The sequence below is a fragment of the Meles meles genome, chromosome 7, assembly GCF_922984935.1.
Source record: "Meles meles chromosome 7, mMelMel3.1 paternal haplotype, whole genome shotgun sequence".
Lineage (NCBI taxonomy): Eukaryota > Metazoa > Chordata > Mammalia > Carnivora > Mustelidae > Meles > Meles meles.
In genome coordinates, this window is record NC_060072.1 from 24,320,435 (window position 1) to 24,338,272 (window position 17,838).

Genomic DNA, 17,838 nt, shown 5'->3' on the forward strand with positions numbered 1-17,838 from the left:
AATGACCTATTTGAGGCCTGCTAATTGAGTACAAAGACCTTTGAGACTAGGACAGAAATAAGTCTAAGAAAAGATTATGAGAGAAGAAGCCTGGGGTTCTCATGAGCCCAGGGAGGCCCTGATTGAATTAGTGGCACATCTACATTCTGTGGCCATAAGACATCTTTCAATCTACTACAATGCAGACTGAAATATCTAAAAATCATGGAGGCTCTAGTCAAACCAGGTAGATGACCATATTGAGAGAAGTACTTGTCCGCCCAGCAAGTTCATTCTTGACACACTTGCCTACCACACATTTAAGAGAATCCAATACTTAGCTGACAGAAGCACTTATTAACTCCCTAGGAGATCTCTTCCACCCTACCAACTTCACTCTCCTGTCCACTTTGTCCTACACCCACCATCTTGCTTTCTCAATTCCCCTCTCCTCTACCCATGCACAGTCCTGCATGATGCAGACAAAAAGACAAGGCATGCCCTGACTCCTCCAACCTCCACTCTTACACATAATACCCGAAAGATGATAAGGTTTCTGTTCTAATTTGTTTTTCCTACAAGAATTCATGAGCTTGGCTTTTATCTTTTTCTCCTTAGATAGTGAGATCAGGGAAAGAAGCAAAGAAAACAAAGGAGAAGGCAGAAGCTGGAAGCCCTTACATATTAATATTTTGAGACAGTCAGTTACCTACTCGAGGCCTTAATTTACAATCCCTGTTAAAATCAGGGTGATAATATTTACCCCTGAGGGTTATTGTTTTAAGTTGTGTGTGAAGTGCCAAGCATAGTGTCTATCAGGAAGTAAGCATCCAATAGATGGAGGATATACATTGGCTGTTAGTCATGTATTTTCAAAATATATATTGACCACTTACTGGTATTAGGTGCGATGCTAGGCACTGGAGAGATATAAGTGAAAAAAGAAGACATACTCCTTGCTCTCACAGAGCCTTCACTCTAGAATAAAAATTCACAAAGGCATGCCTGTATTTGGAGGCAATCGAAAGGACAGGAGGGACAGGAGATTTTGGCAATCTTTAAAATGTGGGGTTTGAATAAAATCCTGCTACTTTTTAATCAAATACCCACTTATAAATCATTCCTCCTTATTTTTTTCCTAAACTATATTTCACTTTTGGGGTTTTTTCCCCTTTTTTCCAAGCCCTAGGAAACTTCTTTTCTTATAGTCTAACTAGGGCTCTACTGGTGATTTTGTGACCATCTACACAAGGTAACTAGTGACAGCGATGAAGAAGTATCATTAGCTTCAGAGGCCGGTCCTTACTTCTCTGTCTCAAGGGGAGCTCCTCTCTGAAAACTTCCATGAATAATTCAAGACGCTATTTCAAAGGCACTAATAACCTCAACAGTTAGAAATAGGTCAGAAAAAGAAGAAGGTGAAGGAAGAGGAGGAGGAAGAAGAGGAGAAAGAGGAGGGTGGGAAAGAAAGAGAAGGAAGGAGAAGGAGGAGAAAAGGAAGAAAGGAGGAGGAAGGAGTGGGGGAAAGAAAAGAATTACTGTGTCTCTTATTGTTAATGTACTCATTAAAACTGAATACCAGGATGCCTGGGTGCCTTAGCTGGTTGAGCCTCCAACTCTTGATTTCAACTCAGGTCATGATCTCAGAGTCGTGAGATCAAGGCCTGCATAAGCTCTAAGCTCAGCAGGGTTCTGCTTGAGGATTCTCTCTCTCACCCACTCCCTCTGCCCTTCCCCCTCCCAAGCCCCCCCTCTCAGTTAAATAAATAGGAATGCCTGGGTGGCTCAGTCAGTTAAGTGTCTGCCTTCGGCTCAGGTCATGATCCCAGGGTTCTGAGATGGAGTCCCCGCATCGGGCTCCTTGCTCAGCAGGGAGCCTGCTTCTCCCTCTGCCTGCTGCTCCCCCTGCTTGTGCATGTGTGTGCATGCTCTCACGATCTCACTCTCTCTCTCTGACAAATAAATAAAATCTTTAAAAAAGTAAATTAATAAAATAAAATTAATTAATTAAAAAAAATACCAATGACTCCTGAGAGAGGGGTACACCAAGGAAGAATCCTAGGGAATACTACAAAATTTGGACTGCTTTCTACACAATTGGTCACACAAATACAAAAGCCCAGAGTCAGTAATAAAACACACCTGCCAAAGGTTGAAATTTTGAATTGCAGGTATGAAAACATACCTGAAGACTGAAGAGCCCTATCAGAGATAACTTAAATACCAGTAAGGTCAAAATTCAAGAAACAGATCCTAGACAGAATGCAAAAATAGCCATAATAAAAGGCATATTCATAGTTATCTCCCCTGTGAAGCTTAACAAGCAGACAACTTACTCATCCATACAAAAAATAATCTATAAAGTGAGGTATTCTCACTTCTCCACATCCTACAGAGACTATACCAAATTACATATGCATTATTAAATAGTTAGAGGGAGAATAGAATGCTGTTGAATAATGAGAACACGAAATGTTTGTAGGCACTGGAGCATTACAATATCTGTTCTGAAGAATTAAATGTATCAAACATTACTGCCCAGTGCTGTTAAGCCAAAAGAAAATCTATGATGTTTTAAAGCAGCAATCTGGTGTGGAAACCAACAAGAGTATACTTGGTCTTTCCAAAGTACTGCAAACATGTCATGATGACATACCTAAGACCCATCATGCTTATAAACATGTTAATGATCTGAGTTCAGGACACTGAAAAAAAAATTCACCCTCCTAAAAATTTGCCAAATAAGCCCAAAAGCGTGGGCCAAAACAAGCTCCTAGTCACAGAGGTCCTAGAGTCTTATAAAGAACTTTAAGTGGATGCCAAGATTTTAATGATAATGGCTCAATGTAAAACAATTAGTATGCAGGATCATCGAAAAACCATCCTACTATCACAGTAAGTCAGAATAATTCCCATGACCACTGATACATAGCAAAATTTTTCTGAGTGCTATCAGTTTAGAGGAGAGACTAATCTGAAACAGGACAAATGGTGAATAGGTCAAATAGTTTGGTGGAGCACTTACAGTTGAGCAATCAGACAGAGCCTAGGGTTTGAACCAAAGTTCTTCTACTTACTAGTAACATTTAATTTTCTCATCTGTAATGTAAGCATAACATCTACCCCCTAAAAGCATAAAAATTTTAAGCTAATGGTTATAATATGGTCAACAGAGTGAATGGACCAATTCATTATTACTGCCACTACAATATTTTTTAGATTTTATCCATTCAAATACTCCTGCTGTAGTCATTGCTCAAACTGACTATAGCTCCACCACCATTGAGAATCAATTCGAATAATCATGGTAACCTGATCCCAGCTACCACCTGCAATCTTGCCTTTCCAAATGTAGCTTTAACAAGAAGGCAAAGTACTTTCCTAATGTATTGCATCCACCATCTGTAAGACCTACTGGACACACACATGCTAGGAATGCTTTTCTTATCCCTTAAGTGGTAGTCGTCATGTTTGATAATAAGCTTTTGACACATTTTCTCACATTTGTTGTCCATTCTTTTTAGGATGGAAGGGATGATATAAAACACATTCTGAGTTGTAGGTCCCAAATTGAGAGATCTCCAGAGGTTTAATGATATGGTCAAGAAAAGAAGAATGTGACCAGGAAGAATAACACTGATTGGAACACCATTGTTTAATGAATATGAGGGGATAATTTGATTTATCATTGATGGTAAATGACACAAGTTTGTGGTCACCAACTTCCTCAAGTAGGACCTCTACACACCTACCAGCTAGCTCTGAAACTCTTCTATCTTTTTTCTATTTCCCTCAGGGGCCAGGCCACTCTTTCTCAGTCCTTCTGAAATCTCCTACCCTAGAAACCTTGACTATAATCTCAACCCTTTGCTTTATTAAGAAAATCTTCAGTACCCAAGAAGAATATCTTCAACTTCTACCCTTACCACCTATAAACTTCCTGTGTTTGGGCCCATTCTCTCTTTCCCTTCTGCCCCAGCCTCTCAGCATGGCTCCTCTAGAGGGTAAATTCATGTTCCCCTTTCTGTCTTGGAAACCATCATGGAAATTTGTGTCAAGATGGAGATTCTATCCACTTATGATGAGCAGCAGCTCAGTGCTCAACTCAATGAGCACAGTAGCATGAGCAAAAAAATGGACTTGCCCTTGTGTGAAAGCAATGAGATTTGGGGGTTATTTATTACTACTGTATAGCAAAGCCCACTTTGAAAAACATAGCTTCCAAAGTGAGACCATCCATAAAACTCTCCGAGTGACCTCATAAAAGCCCCTGAATTCAACCACCAGCAATATATTGATGATGAAAATACAAATCTCTGCTGAATGTCTGACCAGTCTACTCAGTTATCATCCTGGCACCTCAAACTCAGTACTTCCAAAGCAACTTTCTCTGACCTGTTCTTGCCTTCAGTTTTCCTGTAGAGTCAGGACATCACATCCACCTAGCCAACCAACCCAGAAACCAAGGCATTTTGGACTCTTCCCATCTTCATCTAACCAGTACAGAACACAGTCTTGGGGACTTCCTTGACCTTTCTCTTGTATCTGTCTACTCCTGTGTCCTTTTCACCTAGGTCCGAGCCTCATCACATCTCTAATGCACAAGTTAGGGGTAGCTGCTCTTCTGCTTCCATGTGCTGTGCTTTCAATTGGTTCCCCACATCGCTGCCTAAGGTTCTTTTAGCAGCGCAAATACGATCATTCACAGCCCGTCTTTAAATCCTTATCACTAGCTTCCTTCAGCCCTCCAGATAGATCTGCTGCTCTTTATCCTGCCTTCTAAGGCCTTCCTGCCAAACTTTCTAACCTCAAATTTGCCTTTTCCTTTTTCCTTTAGCTCCATCAAATTACACACAGTCTCTCCATAGTACTACTGCCTACAGGGGAAAACAGCATGGATAGTCATCATATGACAGATCTTATCACTCTAAACCATAGTCTCTGGTTTATCAGTCTCTTCCAATGGGTTGTAAATTCCAGGATAACAAATCTTTAATCGTAATAAATCTTTATTCTCTTTGCAGTCACAGTACCCAGTATGGCACTTAACACAGAGTACACGTGCAGTAAATGTTTGCCAGATGACTGAATGGCCGCCTACCTGTCTCAGTAAAGGAATAGATGATTACATACTTACACACACAGATACATAAAATCAATAGATAAATAAATGAAAGAATCCTAACATGGCAAAGGGAAGATTTGCATTTCTTTCTTATACCAGAAACAGAGGCACATGACAAGCACAATTGAGAGAAAGCATTATTATCCATTTTCATCTTATTCTATTGCTTTAATCCTATAAGCTGTACTGCCAAACTATTCCAAGAGGACTTCTCCTCTGAAAGCAAAGGAGCCATGACATCCCAGTGTCTTCTGCGCTCTAATGAGAAGACCTACAACTTAACCATGAAAGAGCCAATAGGAGGACAATCTACATCGATTATGGGAATGGGAATTATTATGACGGTCAAGACAGAGCTTCAAACAGAATAGCAACAGGTCTATTTGAAGAGCTCCCAAGTCAAATAAAAATGGGGAAATGCACAAAACAGTCTTTTTCCATGCCTATTTTTCAAATAATTTTCCTTTCTCTTTTTCTTTCCCTTCTTTAATTTATAGATTAAACTAATAAACATGAGTTTTAATTCCCCTCATGTGACATTTATAGCAACATAAGATGGTAAATATCAAATGTTTATTTTTTTCAGTCCAGTAAGCCTGCAGAAGAGATTTTGCAAACATTTTAATTATGGAAGAGCTGACATGCAGAACACAACAGCAAACTTTGCTTTAAAAAAGCTTCAAGCTGAAATCGTTCCAACCTGAACCAATAAACGTTTTTAGGATATCCATGTCCTTTTCTGTATCTGTTACTTCACTGGTCGAAGGATTAATCTTGAGCTGCTTCCCAATGAAATTTCGGCAGGTTATCTGAAAAAGGAAAACAAATACTATTTGGTCAGGCATTTATGGCTAGAAATTTGGCTTGCTTAAAATGTTTATCTTATTTTTCACTTGTCAAAAAGAAGAAATACAAAAGGATGCTACAAATGAAAGCTAGCAGAGTAGCACTCGATCATGACAACTTTCAGCAAAAAAAAAAGCAGCCACATAACTTTTTATATCTCTTTTGTTCAGCACAGCTGGAGAAGCATTAGGCAAATTATGTAGAGCAATTAGAATATGATTTTCTGATATTCTATAAATCCACTAGTCTAAATATATCTTCTATTATGCAAGTTGAAATATATCTAAAATATAGGCTGCTTTTCCAGTGGCTGATTTTTCCATCCTACTCGTAATAAATGCAATTTAAACTTCCCTGGGTGAAGTTTTTCAGAACTAATATCCTCTGTAGTATTTTTTTTAAGATTTTATTTATTTATTTGACTGACAGAGATCACAGGTAGGCAGAGGCAGGCAGAGAGAGAGGTAGAAGCAGGCTCCCCGCCAAGCACAGAGCCTGATGTGGGGCTCAATCTCAGGACCCTGGGACCGTGAACCTGAGCCGAAGGCAGAGGCTTTAACCCACTGAGCCACCCAGGTGCCCTGTCCTCTGTAGTATTTTAAAAATTTATTTTCTAACAGACACTTAAGTCCTAAAGTTATAAAATATCTGAAATCTGAAAAGTTTCAGACAAAAGGAAATTCTTTTAAAAGGTCCAAGAACTGGGATACCTGGGTGGCTCAGGCAGACATGCAACTCTTGATTTTGGCTTGGGTCATGATCTCAGGGTTGTGAGATCAAGCCCTGCATCAGGCTCCATGCTGATGAGCGTGAGCCTGCTTGGGGTTCTCCCTCCCTCTCCCTCTGCCCCTCCCCTGCTAGTGGGTACACCTGCTCTCTCCCTCTCTCAAAAAAAAGAAAAAAAAAAAGTCCAAGAACTTTTGTTTCTCCATTCCTATTCCTTGAACTAACCTATTTCTCAAAATACAGACCTCTTTGAATCTCAGTCTGAGATTCAAATTGTAGGTACTTGTACAATGAGATGTAAACAGTCTAATAAAATGCAAATTCCTTTCCATAGCCTAATAAGGCCCTATTTGACTTACTCCTTCTCACCTCCCAGCTTCATTAAATAAATCTTAATTGAACACTTATTATGTGTCAGTCACTACTCAAAGCTCAAGGATAATACAGTGAACAAAGCAAACAAAAATTCCTTTTCTTATGGAACTTATTCTAGAGGAAGTAGAAATATAATGAAGAAAATTATAGAGTATATTAAAGAGTTACAAATGCTATAGAGAGAAATAGAGCAAACAGGTACATAATTTTATATAGGATAGTGAGAATATTTCTCACACAGAAAGCGACATTTAGCAAAGACTAAAAAAAAGTGAGGAAAAAATCAGTGTGGATATTTGGGAGAGGAGCATCCCAAACAGGAGCAAATGGGAGGATTCCAAAGCAGGAAGTCTTAAAGAACAGAGAAGCTGAAACCTGTGGGGGAGTACAGATGAGTCACTGGAGATCACAGGGAAATGTGTGGGGCATTAAGGCCATGACAAGGATGTTCACCTTATCTCTGAATCAGATGGGAAGTTGTTGTAGGATTTAAAGAGGAGGAATAACATGGTCTGACTTAGGTTTTTAAAGGGTCATTCTACCTGCTGCATTGAGAGAAGACTATAGGCTAGAGGCAGGGATTCAGGGAGGTTGGAAGCAAGAAGGTTAATTAGGAAGTCATTGCATGAATCCAAGCAAATATAACAGGGACTTGGATCAGAGGAGGAGTGGTAAAGGTAGTGATAAGTGGTCAGTTTCTGAATACATTTTGAAGGTAGATGACTTGATAACCAATTTGGAAAGGAGTAATGAAAGCAAGAGAGGAGTCTGGGATGTCTCCAAGGTATCTGGCCTGAGCAACTAGGAGAAGAGTGTTGTCATCAACTGAAGTGGGAAGACTTGTCAGAACAGGTTTGTTTGAAATATACTAAATTTCAGAAGTGTATTAGACATCTAAGAGATCATGCTCATTAGGCAGCATGACAGTTTTTTGATGGGTCAACTTGCTTAGGCTAAACTATGAGGACAAATGGAAGGGAAGTGTCCATTTTGTAGCACACACACACTTCATCCCAGCTATTCAAACACGAATCTAGCTGCTACTATGAAGGAATTTTGCTAATTCCTAATTAAAGTCTCTAATAAATTTTCTTTAAACTAAAGAGGTTATCTTCAGTGGGCCTGACCTAAGCAGGTGAATCCTTGATGTGCTAGAGGTCTCCAGACTCCAAACAGCATCCAGGTCTACTCATTGGATCATCCCTCACTGACTGCCTAAGGATAACAGCTTCTGGCCACACCTGTAAGTCTCCTTCCTTCTGGTGATCCTGACTGACCAACTGATAATTTTAGACTTCTCTGGCCAGCCTCCACAATCACATAAGCCAGTTCCTTGTCATAAATCTTGATAGATACATGACAGATAGAAAAACAGAGAGACAGACAGATAATAGATCCTACCGGTTCTGCTTCTCTGATTGAACCCTGACTGATACAGGGAATTATATGTCAACACAGAATTAAGGAGAAAGTTCTAGACTAGAGCTATAATTTCAAAAGTCATTATCATAAAGACAGTACTTAGAGCCACAGACTGAATGACCTCACCAAGGTAGAGGATGCAGATAAAGAAGACAGGAGGACCAAGAACAAATTCCTGGGACACACTAACATTAAGAACTTGGGGAGAAGAGGAAATAGAAAAACACCCCTGTTTTTACCCTTGGCCCTGTCTGTGACATTCCAGCCACTCAGACCTTCTTCCTGTCCCACCCCAGAACCTTTGCTCTTGTTCTTCTCTTGGGCTAAAAGGCTCTCTCTTATGTATGGCTGGCCATTTTTCATCAAAGGTTACAGTTTCCAAGAGGCATTCCAGATTTCTACCTCCCACTCCACCTATCTCTAACCTATGGACCCATTTTATTCTCTTCAAAGATTCATAATGATCATGAATCTCTTTATGTATCTGTTTATATTTTTATTATCTGGCCCTACGTCTACTCCTCTAAAATTAAACTCTATAAAGCAAGAACTCAGACTGTGTTCTCATGTTAGAATAATTGAGACTAGATTTCAGTCCTCACGTATACTGGGGGCCCTGGGCCAGGACGCAAACTGTATAACTATATGCCATGGCTCTGGTATTAGATAGTCAATACACAGGGCACCTGGATGGCTCAGTGGGTTAAGCCTCTGACTTTGGCTCAGGTCATGATCTCAGGGTCCTGGGATCGAGCCTTACATTGGGCTCTCTGCTCCGCAGGGAGCCTGCTCCCCCACCCCCTCTGCCTGCCTCTCTCTGCCTACTTGTGATCTCTCTCTCTCTCTCTGTCAAATAAATAAATAAATCTTTTTTTTTAAAGTAATTAAAGTAAAAGTAAAATTAAAGTAATAAATGAAAGAAAGAATATACTTCCCTTTCCTCCATCTAACTCAAAGCTGTATGATGACTTTTGTGGTCCTTACAGACTTCACTTTTAAGGGAAAATATTAAAAATTGTATCATATGATTATGTTGGCATAAATACAATTATAGTAATAGTAAAAATTAAAACATTTTCTTTGACCTATATGTTACTTTTTTCTTCATATTAAAAAAAATTAAAACACATTTAGTGGACGTCTAAAATTTCTGTGGTTCTAGACAATGCCCTCACTGTGCCTAATGAATATATCAGCTCTGGCCTGAATGTAAGTTTCTTATGTACAAGGACTTAATTTTTGTTTACCCTGTACCTGGAAAATATTGGCACATAGCAGGCTTTTAATAACATTTGTTGATTTGAATTATAAATGCCTAAGTAAAAATAATATTTATCTGAATCCTAAATCTTTGTATTGCATATGTGCACTTATCAGAAATCACAACTGTATGAATAATAGAGCCAAACTCACCTTCTCATTGTATTCAGCCTCATATCTTGCACAAGCTTGTTGGGTAACATCCGGGCCATTGAACTTGGATATTCTTAGAAGAAGCTGACGCTGTGCATACACTAGGAGTGGTGTCACTTGCTCTGTGTATCTCTCACTAGAGGGGGTAGAAATATATTAAAAAGCAGACATTAGTTAAAATGCATTTTTCAAGTGAAAGCTTGCCACTTTTGATTGCCCTTACAGCAATACTTACTGTGAAATTGTATTGAATTGGATAGCAAGTGATACCAGTGTTTCCCATTTTTCCACTTGATATAAAAGTTCCAGAGATTTCAATACAAAATTATGGATCCATTTTAAATCAACCACATTTACATCATCCAGAAGATGTTCGAAATCAAGGCTAGAACCACCGTTATCACTTTTAATATTTCCATAACAGCTTGGAACACTGAACTCCCCTTTTTCTTCAACAACCTGCAAGTAGTACATGGAAAAAAAAATGTGTATATTTTCAGATATCACTACAAATTTTTTGAAAACTGAATGTGATAGAAAAATATAACAGGAAAAGAATTTAAGATTAAAAAATTTAAATGTTTTTATCATGCAAATCAAAGCTGGAACATTGCTGATCAAAACAGAACTTTCTATGATGATAGAAATGTGCTACGTCTGTGTTGCTTGATATAGTAGCCACCAAGCATGCGTGGATACTGGAGCTATCAAAATATGACTGTTGCAACTGGATTTTTAATTTCACTTAATTTTAATTAATTTAAGCTTAACTTTAAATAGCCACATATGGCTAGTCATTACCATAGTAGACAACACAGACTGAGGGCCATACTTCCTGGTCCTCAATCACCACATATGAAAATAAGGATATTAAACAAATAAGATAAAATTTTGAAACAGGTTTTAGTATATACAAACTATTAAGTTTCCATAATGCATTAGTTACATTTACCAGTTTGTGGCATAATATGTCCAATTCCCTGAGCAAAGGTCAAACATATGCAGAGGGAAATCTTCTAGAAAACCCTGTTTCTGCCTAAGTTAGAGGTACTATGTAACTAATCTATCCATTTCTGAGTCCCTTATGCATTTATGTATACCCTTAGAAATTCTTGAGGCAAACCAAAGCCCTTAGATCCACCTATAAGCCAGGTTGCAGTCCAACAAATAGTTGGGTAACTCAAGACCAGCCCCTCTTAAGCTGATTTTACTATTATGTACAATCCACACAAAAGGGAGGGATGGTACCAACATTAGTAGAGGACAAACATCTCTAACAAGATTCATGGTCCTTGAGGTTGGAAGAGACTTAGGAAGTCATCTGGCTGTGGAATGTAGTAATATGAATGCCTCAAGCCAGTCTTGTGTGTGACTAACAGGTTTGCCGTATCTGACCTATGTGAATCTGCCTCCTTAGCACAGTCACTGGTACACAGGACATACACAGTAAAAGATAGTTTCCATTTTATTGATATTATGAGCTCCATCCCTCTACCCACTGATTCTACGGTAATTCTTCCAGCAGCACAGAGTTGCATAAGGGTTATCTCCATTTCCTTGACCTCAGGGTTCCAAGTAGAGGCACTCTTGGCCTTTACTCAATCCTGTTGGTAAGTGTAAAGAAATCAAGTCTGTCCCACTCAACTTTTCCCAGGTGATGGCTTTGTCAGAGCCTGCTGGCCTATAGGATGATATATTCTTTCTTCAGACATGGGTAAATTTCCTGGGTCAAATAACATTCAATTCAAATAACTTTCCTGGGCCATTCCTGAAGAAGAAGGATATTCGCTATCAATTAGTCGTGCCTATGCCTACATGGTTAAGTTTACTTCTGGGATGAAGGATCAGGAGGCCCTCTGTGGTTACTATATCTTCCACTATAGTTTTCATGTGTAATTTTTAATAACCTTTTATTAAAGAAAATGTCTAACACTTATAAAAGCAGAGAAAATAATATACTGAGGCCCTACGTACCCACAACTAGGTTCAACCAATTATCAACTTTTGAGACTTACTTGGTTTCCTCTGTATATATAATTCCACCTAAAAAAGAAATTAGCAAAAAATCCTTCAAAACATTATTTTTTTTAAAGATTTTATTTATTTATTTGTGTGACAGAGAGATCACAAGTAGGCAGAGAGGCAGGCAGAGAGAGAGGAAGGGAAGCAGGCTCCTGGCTGAGCAGAGAGCCCGATGTGGGGCTTGATCCCAGGACCCTGGGATCATGACCTGAGCCGAAGGCAGAGGCTTTAACCCACTGAGCCACCCAGGCGCCCCTCAAAACATTATTGAATAGTGTTCACATTTCCTTTATATCTGATAAATTTTCAAGTGCATTAGTTTGAAATGGGATCAAAATAAAGTCCAAAGATTGCAATTATTTATGTCTCTTAATTCTTTTTTAATATACACGTTTCATTTTTTTACTTCAATTTTTTGTTGAAGAAACCAGTTTGTTTGTCTTGTAGGGTCTCCATAGTCAGAATTTCTAGTGATGCATCCCCATGGTTTCATTTTAAATATTTCTCTGTCCCCTGGATCTTCTGTAAGTTGTTGGTTAGATTTAAATGCTTGCTCTGCTTCCAGTTTATTTTTTTCCAACAGGTATACTTCACTGGTGCTGTTCATCCCCCCAAGAATTCATAAAGAATTGCAAAATCCTTATATTCTAATTTCAACATTCTTTCTTTACTTACTACCTGAAAATTCTATAAAGAAAATTTTCTCTTTCTTGACTGTAACTATTTGGCTATCCTCAAGTATAGTTCACATAGAAAGGGAAATGGTAATCAGTCCTTTTTTTTTTTTTTCTCCCCACCATGGAGTCCTATTTTTTAGTGGGAAGTGGTTTTTAAAGAACACATCTGGGTGCTAAGAGTTGTCATTTCTTTTTTGAGTCCTTTGAATCACTTTGACACCTTTGTAAAATATTGAACATATGTATGAGTCTATTTTGAGAGTCTCTGTTTTTTCCACTGGTATGTTTCTCTTTATGCCAATATCATACTCTTCTAATTACTACAGCATTGCTAAACCTTGAAATCAGGTAGGGAGTTCTCCAAATTCAAAGATTTTCTTGGCCGTTCACATTTCTTTGTATTTGCTTATAAGCTTTAAAATGAACAGTCAATTTATACAAAACCAAAAGACAACTGACAGAATGGGAGAAGATATTTGCAAACAACATATCAGATAAAGGGCTAGTATCCAAAATCTATAAAGATCTTATAAAACTCAACATCCAAAGAACAAACAATCCAATCAAGAAATGGGCAGAGGACATGAACAGACATTTCTGCAAAGACGACATCCAGATGGCCAGCAGACACATGAAAAAGTGCTCCACATCACTCGGCATCAGGGAAATACAAATCAAAACCACAATAAGATATCACCTCACACCAGTCAGAATGGCTAAAATTAACAAGTCGGGAAATGACAGATGCTGGCGAGGATGCGGAGAAAGGGGAACCCTCCTACACTGTTGGTGGGAATGCAAGCTGGTGCAACCACTCTGGAAAACAGCATGGAGGTTCCTCAAAATGTTGAAAATAGAACTACCCTATGACCCAGCAATTGCACTACTGGGTATTTACCCTAAAGATACAACTGAAGTGATCCGAAGGGGCACGTGCACCCGAATGTTTATAGGAGCAATGTGTACAATAGTCAAACTATGGAAAGAACCTAGATGTCCATCAACAGATGAATGGATAAAGAAGAGGTGGTATATATACACAACAGAATACTATGCAGCCATTAAAAGAAATGAAATCTTGCCATTTGCGACAACGTGGATGGAACTAGAGGGTATCATGCTTAGTGAAATAAGTCCATCGGAGAAAGACAACTATCATATGATCTCCCTGATATGAGGACGTGGAGATGCAACATGGGGGGTTAGGGGAATAGGAGAAGAATAAATGAAACAATATGGGATTGGGAGGGAGACAAACCATAAGTGACTCTTAATCTCACAAAACAAACTGGGGGTTGCTAGGGGGAGATGGGGTTGGGAGAGGGAGAGGGGGGTTATGGACACTGGGAAGGTATGTGCTATGGTGAGTGCTGTGAAGTGTGTGAACCTGGCGATTCACAGACCTGTACCCCTGGGGATAAAATTACATTATATGTTTCTTAAAAAATAAGAAATAAATAAAAAATTTTAAAAAACTGTCTGTTGGAATTTTCACTAGAATTTCACTGAATCAATAGACCAAACTGGAAATAAATGATATCCTAGCAATATTAAGACTTTTGATTCATGGGGGCACCTGTGTGGCTCAGTGGGTTAAAGCCTCTGCCTTCGGCTCAGGTCATGATCCCAGGGTCTTGGGATCAAGCCCCACATCGGGCTCTCTGCTCAGCTGGGAGCCTGCTTCCTCCTCTCTCTCTGCCTGCCTCTCTGCCTACTTGTGATCTCTGTCTGTCAAATAAGTAAAATCTTTAAAAAAAAAAAAGAAGACTTTTGATTCATGAACATGATATGTCTATATCTATTTAGACCTTTAATTTTTTTCTGCAATGCATTACAATTTTTAGTGTAAAAATCTAATATATATTTCCTTAGCTATAGTCCTAGAAATTTGATATTTTGAATGGTATTTTTAAAATGTCATTTCCTAGTTGTTTTCTGTTAGTACAAAGAAATTTATTTTTTTATATTGACTTTATGTGCTGCTATTTTGTTTATTAGTTCTAGTAATTGCTTTATAGAGTCCTAAAGAGTTGGAATTTTCTATGTAAAAACTCATATTATTCCCATCTAATCTGCATTCCTTTTGTTTCTTTATCTGCCTTATTGTATCTGTCAGGATCTCTGGCATGATATTGAGCAAAAGTGTATGAGCAGACATCCTGCTTTGTTCTCAGTCTTAGAGGGATGCTCACAATACCTCACCATTAAGCATGATGTTAACACTGGATACTACTTTTTATCAGGTATTCCTAGTTTGCTGAGAGTCTTTAACATCAATGACATTGTTTTTGTTTTGCCTCCAATGGGATTAGTCTCTTTTTGTTCTCTTGATAATCTCTTTCAAAGTTAACTACTTCTGTCTGTAGGTGATGAAATGTATAATCATCCACTTCACATCTGACACGCTACAAATATGGTCTTTTCCTTTACTTCAACTTAGAATTAAGACTTGTAATTCTTGTTAAGTTTTGTTTTGTTTTTAATACACCAGTCCCAGAAGTAGTTTTCCCTATTTACCTGAAGTTACCTGAAGACAGTTTTATGCTATCCATTTGTGGTCTACAACCAGGCTCTATCTTCTCTAGAACACTGTAAGACAGACTTAGTTTAAACACATATTAAAATAAGAGGTATCCTCTCAAATAAGTTTAAATGCACTTTATTTTTAAGCAACCTACATATGGCTTTTTCTTAAAAAAAAAAAAAATGACTCCACTCCAAATAAATCAGTATTAAAATGAGTGAAAAGATCAGGATGACATCAACCACTTGTCCAAGTCCTGGTGTTAGTATAGATGTGTGAAAAGCAGCAGCCAGTTATGATGACAGGTGATAGATCCAAAGTAATTGGCATTTTGTTAACTTTTTTTTTCCATTTTGTTAACATTTTTTCATTTACATTAACATTCATTTCATCCTTAAAGAAAATCATATATAGGGTCACTATCCTCATGGTAGTTCAGCAGAGCTACCATGCCATCTGGATTCATGTTTTCACCAATAAAGAACTGGCAGTTTTTGAATTAACAAAGGTATGCTTGATTTGTCTGCATCCTCTGTTATAAAAGGTTTACACTTTCTGGTCCCTGTTCTTCAAATTTGCCTTAGACTGATTTCCTATAAGCTATGATGTACTTTTCATAGGCTTCATTTGTGAAGTTTGTTTTCTGTAAGTAATAGTTCCTGACAATATCAACACCAATGATTACTGTGCTTTCAGTACCTTCACTTTCAGGGCCTTCAGCAAAGTACATTTCCATCAATGGTACCTTCTGTCCTACCATTTTCTCCTTCACCTCCAGGCACAGCTCATTTGCAATCTCCTGAATCTTTTAAATGTCAGAGAACATCTCATCATGTCTGATGAGGTCCAGGTAGATAATCATGATGGCAGCCAGAGAAAGAGAACAGTAGCCCTGGCTTTGCAGGAACCCAGAATTCAGAACAAGAGCAGTGCAGCTAGAGCAGCACTTAAGGGCAGGGAGAACAGGTGGAAAAAGTGATATCAAATTTTGTAAATGCTTTTGCTCTATCTATTTCAGTGGTCATATAATTTGTCTCTTTTATCCTGTTAATATGGTGAATTACCTTGACTGATATTTTTTTCTTTAAAGGTTTTTTGTTGTTGTTGTTGTTGTTTAGTTTTTTTGGGTTTTTTTGAGAGAGCATGCCGAAACAGGGGGAGGAGCAGATGGGGAGGGAAACGGTGGGGGAAAGAATCTCAAGCAGACTCCACACTGTGCGCAGAGCCCAACATGGTCCTTGATCTCACCACCCTGAGATCACAACCTGAGCCAAAACCAAGAGTTAGATGCTTAACCAAAACCACTGAGCCACCCAGGCACTGCCTGATTGATCTTTAAATGTTAACCTTACATTTCTGGGGTAAACCCACTTGATCATCATTTGTATAATTGTAGATACTATATACCTCATTTGCATATTTTGTATATTGCTGGAATTGATTTGCTAATATTTCATTAAGGAGTTTGTGTCTATGTTCATATGTTCATGAGGGATATTGATTGATTCATACTTTTTAAAAAGATTTTATTTATTTATTTGACAGAGAGAGAGACAGTGAGAGAGGGAACATAAGCAGGGGGAGTAGGAGAGGGAGAAGCAAGCTTCCTGCTGAGCAGGGAGCCCGATGGGGAGCTCGATCCCGGACCCTGGGATCATAACCTGATCTGAAGGTAGATGCTTAACAGCTGAGCCATCCAAGTGCCCCCATACCTTTCTTTTTGATATATCTGTCAGGATTAAGCTGGCTTTGCTTCTAAAAATATGTTTGTATAGGATTTATTATTTTTGTCCTTGTATGTTTGCTCAAATTCTTTAGGGAAATATTTTGGGTCTGGAGTTTTCTTTATCTCCAAGTTCTTAATTATAAATTCATTTTCTTTAATATATTTAGGGCAGTTTATTTTTTCTATTGCTTCTTGTGTCAGATTTAAGCTATGCTTTGTGATAAACAAGTCCATTTCATTTAAAGTTATCAAATTCATTAGTAAAAATTGATCATAATTGTCTCTCATTTTTCTTTGAGTATCTATCAGATCTGTAGTTATATCTTTCTTTCATCATTAATGTCATTTATGCTCGTCTTTCTTTTGCTCTTTATTAGTTAGTATTCCTAGGATTCCACTGATTTTAATAATCTTTTCAAATGATTAATTTATTAATTTTATTAATTTTGGTTTTGTATATCTAAATTTTTTCTGCTCTTATTCTTTCATTTTATTTCTCTTGTTCTTTTTACTTATTTTGGATTGAATTTGTTCTTCTTTTTTGAGCTTCTATAGATGGACACTTAGAAAGCTGATGTTATATCTTTCCACCTTTCTATTAAACATAAGTTCCTCTACGTACTGTTTTATTTGCATCTCACAAATTTTGATATGTTGTCATCAGTATGAAATATTTCTAAATTTCTCTTATACTTTCTTCTTTGACCCATAGATTATTTAGAACTGTGTTGTTTAATTTCCAGATACTTGGAGATTTTTCTTCCTGATTTTTATTGGTCTATTCATAAGGTAGGGGTCAGAAAACATACTCTTCAAGATTTCAGTATTTTAAATTTTATTATGACTTATTATGACTTACTTAAATTTTATCATGACTTACTTTATTATGTATACTGCACTTGAACTATCTACTTATCCAGAAATAAATTCAGACTCCAAGAGTTTAAAGACTTATTCTTCCACAAGACTGCCCTTATTTCAGAAGTCAGCCACTAGTTTCAGG

General features: G+C 37.9%; 1 protein-coding gene and 1 pseudogene across 1 annotated transcript in view; both read right to left on the reverse strand.

Annotated features, from left to right (window-relative positions):
• The window catches only part of CFAP54 (cilia and flagella associated protein 54), a 309,373-nt gene that overhangs the window by 124,574 nt on the left and 166,961 nt on the right, over positions 1 to 17,838 (reverse strand). The window contains exons 37-39 of the mRNA XM_046012575.1: positions 10,122 to 10,345; positions 9,887 to 10,022; positions 5,805 to 5,913 (exon numbers count right to left, since the gene is read on the reverse strand). Coding sequence (XP_045868531.1) covers positions 5,805 to 5,913; positions 9,887 to 10,022; positions 10,122 to 10,345 — 469 coding nt within the window. The remainder of the gene's footprint in view (positions 1 to 5,804; positions 5,914 to 9,886; positions 10,023 to 10,121; positions 10,346 to 17,838) is intronic.
• On the reverse strand, positions 10,383 to 15,971 carry LOC123945877 (annotated as a pseudogene).